Source organism: Diadema antillarum, unplaced genomic scaffold (assembly GCF_040938485.1).
Source record: "Diadema antillarum isolate AM-2024a unplaced genomic scaffold, OU_Dant_1.0 seq00000205_RagTag, whole genome shotgun sequence".
NCBI classification, from domain to species: Eukaryota; Metazoa; Echinodermata; class Echinoidea; order Diadematoida; family Diadematidae; genus Diadema; species Diadema antillarum.
In genome coordinates this window covers 1,625,913-1,634,157 of record NW_027271264.1, presented here as the reverse complement: position 1 = coordinate 1,634,157, position 8,245 = coordinate 1,625,913, and the positions used below count along the sequence as shown (strand labels likewise).

General features: G+C 43.3%; 1 protein-coding gene across 1 annotated transcript; it reads left to right on the top strand.

Moving 5' to 3' along the window:
• The first annotated feature begins 1,173 nt into the window (after window positions 1-1,173).
• Window positions 1,174-8,005, top strand: LOC139728943 (uncharacterized). The gene is made up of 4 exons (XM_071639872.1): window positions 1,174-1,342; window positions 4,177-6,621; window positions 6,994-7,153; window positions 7,783-8,005. The coding sequence occupies exons 2-4, from the start codon at window positions 4,343-4,345 to the stop codon at window positions 8,002-8,004; spliced, it is 2,661 nt and encodes an 886-aa protein (XP_071495973.1). The 5' UTR covers window positions 1,174-1,342; window positions 4,177-4,342; the 3' UTR covers window position 8,005.
• The last annotated feature ends 240 nt before the right edge of the window (window positions 8,006-8,245 follow it).

The following is an 8,245-nucleotide window of genomic DNA, read 5'->3' as shown; positions in this document are numbered from 1 at the left end:
AATAACCTTTAAAATATTGTGAATAGTTATTCTATTCTTGATGTATATCCTGATAGTGTCTAATGAGTACTTTCCCCAATACGCTGGTATTAATAGGGCCGACACCGGGGAACATAACATAATAAAAAAATTATGTCATTGTCATTGTCATTCTATACCGTATACGAAGGACACGCGGTCTCTCCTATAGAATTGTGTGACTATCATTAGTTCTCACACAGTGCACTATTTTGAAAATGGCATAAACTGGTCGGATGCCATTTTCCGAATATTAGGCCTACCATGGCCATCCAGTATCAAACTGGTCACTGCATTTTGAAATAGCTGAAATACATTGGCAATAATCACGTAAAGCTCTTTCAACCATGCAATCACTATAGAGAATAAAATTTTTATCCCAAATATAAGTGTAGAGTGTAGTGTAGGTAGTAGGAGCAATAGGCCTTTTTATTATATACTTTTGTAAGCAGCTGCAGCAGCAGCAGTAGCAGCAGCAGAAGAAGAAGAAGATGATGATGATGATGAGGAGGAGGAGGAGGAGGGGCAAGAAAAAGAAGAACAACAACATTTTTTTAGAGCGATATGACAAGATTGCGAGCCTAGAGTGTTGCCGCACTGATGGTGGTTTTATCATGGTAATGATGACGCGTGAGGAGATCAGAAGGAGGAAGAGGCTGAAGGAGGAAGAGGCTGGGTATAAAATCATGGCTATCCTATATTCCTATATTTTCGGGTACATAATGGTGGACAGTAGGGAGAGGGGGGGGGGGCGGTCATCGAGAAAAAGTTCGCTGGTCCCGAATCGATATCTAGATTGTCTCGGCCATTCCTACCAAGATCCTCCACTATCTTTAATCCATTGTGTCATCAGCGCGCACTTGCTTTCTCTCTTTGGTAACCAGCGACGCTTCGGTACCTTACCGAGTCTGCGTTACCGACTCCGACTTGACCTGCGTCTGTCTCTCGCCTCTTCCAATATGGACAGGTGCATGTAAATTAGATCAGTGTCGCTCGTACCAGAGATACCATACCGCACAACCATAATGGTGTAAACATTGCGTGCGCTCGCAATGTTCGACGCGTCCCCTTCGACCCGACCGTAGATCCCATGTACACCCTCCACCCGCGCCCGTCGTCTTCATGTTTATTTGGGAATCCAAGTGGGAACAACGGGGAGATTGATGCGCGTTTGTACACAGATTTACGTAGAATTTAGAGCTCCCCCAGCCCTTGAGAGTGGGTCAAAATGACCTTACTTTACGGTGTAAACTACGACCAAATTTCGCATTTTACTAGCTGATGATTTCAAGCTTCACTGTATGCTATGTCTGTTTACTGGTTGGTAAGTATGAGCGCATCAATACAATACTACACTCTCTATCAATGCAGTACCAGTAGTAGTGGCCAGTACACTGTCTGTAATTTACATGTAGATCTACATTTGTATAATATTATCCAGATCTATAGGGGTATGCCAGAGCAGAGAGGCCCTAACTTGTTAAATGTACACAATCACACAGGCTCCCCAGGCTTTATTGCCTTGGTCTCACACACACTGTCCAACTAGTAACACTATAAACGAACACTACTACAGTCAAGACTGAACTAACTGATATTATTAGTATTTCAGTAGACAGACTCTAACTGATGCACCGTGTGAAGATATAAAATGATCAGTGGCATGTCACTCATATAATCTTTTTCATATTATTAGTCACATCGTCATTAGTAGTTTGTCTCATGATTGATGAACGTGGGCGGTGCAATTATTTAAAATAGATAAATTTAAGTATTATGAATATGCAGATCGAGGACCTAATCTTGAGACTCATTGAGACTTGATCTTGGGGACTGTTTTTATACTACAGTCAGTAAAAACTAATTTGGATACAGACTTGTTGGCACAAATCTAGTAATACATCTATACCAGGTAAAATTGTATATCCATGACCATCTACTGATCTAGGTATCTCAGATTCAGCTGAACCAAATTGCACCGAAATCACAATAGCTTACACTGTATTTCCAAATATACCAATCGCTCATTTATATTTGAACCGTAGCCCGGCCCGACCAGACGCCATAATAAAATATGTGAATCACGGTCTGTCATGACTTTCGTCATATCGTCATATCGTCGCGGCTGTGTATTTGATTTGAACCATAGCCTAGGATGTCGGCTTTCATGTCGTCACTCAAAACAACTCACTTTTTTGCAAGGGATCACGGCAAACGCTGCCTGCAATATATCTATAACTGAAGTTAATTATCTAATATTATGAAATGAATTTTTCAGGCAACTGGGAGCAAAAAATCAAATGATTATAAATGGCAAATTGAATGAAGTCAGATGAGAAATTAGTTCCCAGATCGCACTAAACCACAGACTGACTGACAGATGAAAGGCAGACATACAGACAGATAGACATACAGGTGTACACACACACACACACACACACAAAATGACGGACTTCTTTGAAATTGCCACAATCATTGCACCATTTAGCTCCTGTGTTGAGTTTATTTGCATAATATTAGATAGCTACTCACTTCAGTTCTAGCTTGTGCAGGCAGCATATGTGCCGCGATCTCTCACAAAGAGTGAGTTTTTTATTTAGCGATGACTTGAAAGTTGATGATGCTTTCTGACCACTGATTCCAATCAAATTCATGTGAGAGATTGCTTGGAAATGAGCTATTTAGTACATCCTGTGATTTTGGTGCCATTTGGTTCCGTAGAATTTGAGGTACATGTACACAGTTTGTATGATACGAAAGTGCAACATTGTACATTTGTGCTAACATGTTTTTGTTGAACATTGTGAATGCCAGTCTCACACTTTTACAAGTAAGTACAATTTCTGTACCAGAAACGTCTGTGTCTAGTTGTACAGAGACTCCAACTCTCCCATTTTCGACGGGAGATCTCCCGCCGAAAACCCATTTTTGCAAAATCTCCCGTTCTCCCGCTTGAGAGGTAATTTCTCCCGCCCTGGCTCTGTGTCTCCCGTTGGAAAGGATTTCTTACTTATTGCTATCGTATGTTGAAAAAATAAGCCTTAGATAACACCAGAGACCATCTAGAACCCTAGGAACTTCGCGCTTGGCACACATCAACATGGAGTCTCCCGTTTACTAGGGGTTGCAGGCGGGAGAATCTCCAGATCAGAAGGTGCTTTGGGTTGGAGTCTCTGGTTGTACCTTTGATAGACGGGGACCAAGGGACTGTGCTCTGTTTCTCATATGTAGGTCCAATGTGCTCAGCATTTTGATCATAAGACCTAACACAGTTTGTTTTTGTTTTGTATTGTTTTTTTAACTTAGTGTAACATGCAACTTACATGTATGCATGACAATAACTTGGAGGCTATTGTATTGATGAACAGAAAATAAGCAATAAAAGTAGGCACTGTGTGATGTGAGAAGACTTCCAGGTGCTAATATACAAATGATGCACAGGATAGAGTGCGTTAGTGGAGGTGTAGCGCACTCGAGGGTAGATTCTATTTACAATTGTGAAACATGCACGAGGTGAAGCCGAGTGCATGTTGCACTACATTGTAAATACCCAAGAGTGAGCTACATCTCCACTAACGCCACGAAATAATCCTGTGCAACATTTGTTTTATAAAATGGGTCGAAAACTAACAGCATTTTTCACGTACCTTTGTGGGTCAAACCAGACGTCAGCTACATGTAGCACTCGCTCGAGAGAGTCGAGTCAAGCACGTCACACTCGGAAATCCCGCACATGTATGTACTGTATACGTATAAGAGTACTGTATACGTACGCCACATATTATGCACACAAGAGAGGCCGGCCGGCAGCCCGAACTAGAAGTTGTTTACAGGATTGACAGCGCGTATAGTAGTGCGCGACGCACTTGTAACGACTGATTGAGTGCGCACTGGTACTGCAGTGCAATGGTACTAAAGTAATCAAAGCCCACGTGACTCATTTCAGCGCTTCCTATTGGCTACGTTCTTGAACCCATTTTATAATACAGTGTATATAGTATAGTAAATGAATAATTGTAAAGAATACTTCTTGATAGCTTTCATGTAATACACTTTTATCTACAGTGTAGAACATATACTGGGACACCCTGTACATTGGTGAAATTGATATCACATTGCTGGTACTTTGATACATTGCCTTTATGTCTTTGTCTGCAGCACCTGGCAGTCTTCAACCTTTCCTCTTCAAGATAACCGCTGCACAGTTTCAATCACGCTGAGATCCTCCTTTACTGATGAACAATGGCTTCCACTTTGCAAACCAGACAGCTCAAGGGTCATCTCCAGTGCAGAGCAATGAGCTTGGTAACACAGTGAGTGCAAGATGCCTATGAGAAGAGTATCGGGGTTGCAGAGTTTCGCAGAGGGATCTTCGCAAGGAGTGTCGCACAGTACAGTGAGATCATCGCAAATGGGTAACAGGCAGTTGGCCTCAAAAGCACCCACACTAGGGAGCAAGCAGACTCCATCTGGCAAGTTAATGAAGAGGAGCTTGAGCTCAAGTAAACAAACAGGTGATAAGAACTTCCAGAGGAAGGCTTCATCAGGATCCACAGCGACAATAGGAGAGATGATTCCATTTCAGAGAGGGTCCAGGAGAGAGCCTCATGTGCAAACAGTGAATCCAGACAGAGACAAGAGTGTGCCAAACAAGAGGACAGTTCAGTCAGTGAATGCCAGTGACGAAAACAGTTCCAGCTTGCCTTCAAGCAGTAGAAATGTTAAGGGTGAGCCACATGAGACATTGTCAACACCAAATCCAGATGGCATGCAACCCATTACTAGTCCTCCGCCAAAGCTTGCCTTGTCAGATGGAAGGCCATCTGTATCGAGAAGCGTAAGACCAAAGCAGAAAAAACTGTTGCCACAGCCTTCCCCCCAAGGTTTTGACCCCAGAAATGCAAATGGAGCCTCAACCAGTGTCAGTCGACCCAAGCCAGGTGAGGTGGAAGTTGTCAGGGTTTCCAACACAAATCCACGTAGAAGAATAGTCAAGAGGAAATCCCAAGCTGCAGCAGGAGAGAATAACAGACGGAAAAATGAAATTGCACCAAGCAGTAGTGGCACTCGGCAGACAATGAGAACAGCAATGGATGACCCAGCGACATCCCTCCAACTAGATAATGAGACATCAGTTCAACAAGAAGTTAGTTCGACTTTAGTACATGGAGATGTTACAGAGACACTTAGAGATGAATCATTGTCTTTATCTTCCCATCCTCAAAGAAACTCTGTTGAAACTGTTAGACCACCTTCAAGATCCACACTACAGACTGTGCATAGGAGCATGCCAGAAAGTGAGAGTATAACTGAGCAAGTTAATTCTAGCAGACACAGTGACATAGAACAGTCTGCCCAATCCTTACCAACAAATGGTAGCGAGCTTCCCACAGAACTCCTGCCATGTCGACTGTCTTCTGCCAGGGTCCCAGTTGTAAGGAGTTTGTCAAGGAATGAAAACATCCGCAGTGGACTTGGCAGCGGTCGCCCAAGTTTTCGGCCTGCCATTGCCACAGCTGCCGAACTGGGTGGAACAAGCAGTGCCTCTCTGGACGAATTGCCCGAAACCTACCCCAACAGTGTCAGGAGGAGTTTTGGTCGTTCACAGCATGATAATGCCACTAGCAGCATGGTGGACAGGCCAAGACTGGGCAGACAGAGCAACATCAGTACAATTCCTCAAGCCCGGCAAAGAGAGCTGATTGATGTGAATACAGCTGCCTCTGTCCTGAGTCGTAGAGTCCCACCCGCTGCTGCTGCTAGAAATGAATTAACACATAGCAACTCTGTGTCTAGACCTGAAAGTAGCACTGTACGAGGCGAAGAAGATGTCTGGCTTCCTCAGAGTAGACCTCAGAGAAGGGACAGAGAAGCATCTAATGTAGGGGAACCTAGAGAGAACCTACCCCTGAATACATCCTTGCCAGGAACTACGGCCTCTCCTGCAACTCCTTCAACCCGTGATGTTACATTCAGAGATAGTCCTGTGACCGATCTGCAACTCAGGAGAAGGTCAAGATTATCCTCTTCAGACGGTGACAACTTGCCCTCCACGCCAAGCGCCGCCAGACCTGCCGCTGCAATTCCCAGCAGACGGGGCCTCTACAGAGCACTGTCCGTTTTGGAGGATGCTGACCCTAGTAGTTCTCTCACCAGCACAGCAAGGACTGCAGCAACCTCAAATAGTCCAAGAGAAAGACTTACCAGTCGATATGACAGTATGGACAGTGAAGATATGGACAGGTGGCGGAACATCGAAAGTGAACACTCAAACCTTCCCATGGAGCCAAGGCAAAGGCTGATCTACCAAGACAGAGCAAGAGGGAGAACGTCAATCCTGAATCGTGGTTCTTCTGCTCAGAGAATCACCCCATCCAGTGCAGACTCAGTACCAGACTTAGATGACCCTATTGAGTTCCCATCTCTTGAAAGTTCACAACGTATCGCCTTCCGGAACAGATCTGCTGGTGTTAGAAGGGATTCCAGCGAGCAGGAATCCAGTGCTCCAGACACAGGGCAAGACTATGAGATGACACGGAGAAACAGACAAAGTGAAACTCCACCCCCTACCCCAACTCCTGGCAGACGCACAAGAGAAGAAGGGTATGTCCATGTTTTTCCCTCGGTTAATATCCACGGTAAATTATAGAGACGTATAAGTCATTGCCATAAATGCAGGTATAATCACACAATGAATATTAGTGTGGCTTTCATGATAAGACACTTTACAGAGTATGTGTTCTTAACAATTTAGAGTGTTTGTTTTTTAAACAAATGGTTACTCACATACTTTGAAATCTCTATGTCATTACATGAACTCAAATGGCCACAGTGAACTGAATTAATTCAAGTTATCTCTGTGTTTGATAGGGATCCAAATTAAGGGCTTGTAAACCCATGAACCAGGTTCTTGAAACAAGACAGTGTGGTTTTGTAGACTTTTCATTTGACTTTGAACATCTCTTTGTCCCACAGTCTGCCCGAGACTTCTGACAATATGATGGAGCATCTTGTCCTTCTGGCCTCACCAATTTTTGGGCCCCTGATGCTGCAGGCATCTCCAGCTGTCCTCTTCAATATGCTGTCCCGAGCTAGGAGGGACTTTGGAGGAGAGTTCGTTGAACTCTTGATTGAGGTATGTATAACAGTCAAGATGTAAACGTCATGCATTTGTCAGCATATTGACATCTAACTACTGTACTCTTTTTGTGATTCTGATGTGAGAACAATATTTACCAAATTCACAGGCTATGTGTACTGTGTACCACAATATTGTAGATATTATGTAGTTGCCGTGACATTCTGAAAATGGTTACATTTAATACAGTGGATATCTATCCGTTCTGCCTTTTGTACTAGTGTTTGTTTTTGGAAGAGAAAGGAAAAATGTCATACCTGGAAAAAGCATTTTGGTCATTCGCTCATAAAACAAAGAATTTATTATGAGCCTTTGCAACACAGGCTTGGCTGTATAGTACTTTTCAGTGAGGATTAAATGTGTAGACCAGTTAAAATCTGTCAGTTTATTTTACCCTGGTACAGCGAGTTTTTGTGTGCATCTGTGCATTAGTTTCATACTTCAAAATTTCACAGCCTTTGATTGAATGCACGTGTGTGAAATAGTTTGAGGAATAGATGACGTTTACAAATTGAACTTAACTATAAATGCATCAGATGCCACACATACCTTACTTTCAGGCAGAGCATCACATAAATTTTTTTGCCCCCCCCCCCCCTTCCTTCTTTTCCACGTGTTCCATGAAGAACGTGGTTCTCAGCCTGTTGGCTCAGCACACTTTTGACGTCACAGGTGCTCAAACCATGAATAACGGTGGAGCGCCCCCACCTGCCTCACAAGAGACAATCGACACCCTGGAGAAGGTCGTGGTTACAGAGAAGATGGTTGGTAAGTGCAAGATTCACTTTTCAAGACTCAAGAGGAGGATGTCATTGAACAAGTTAGACTGTCAGAGATACCAGAGATAGGTTGTATACAGGCCTATATATTTGATTGATCTATGGATGGATTTTGGACCAGAATGGTAGTTAATTATCCACAAGAGTACGTACGTCTTTTACTGCAATAGTTACGGTAATGCCTCTAAAAGCATGTGGAAAATGGCCAATGATGACAAATATTTTGAGTATCTTTTGGGCATTCACTTCAGCAAAACTACTTAACCCTAATCCCACCGGGTTTTTTGAGGGAGTTGAAATCACTGGGGAG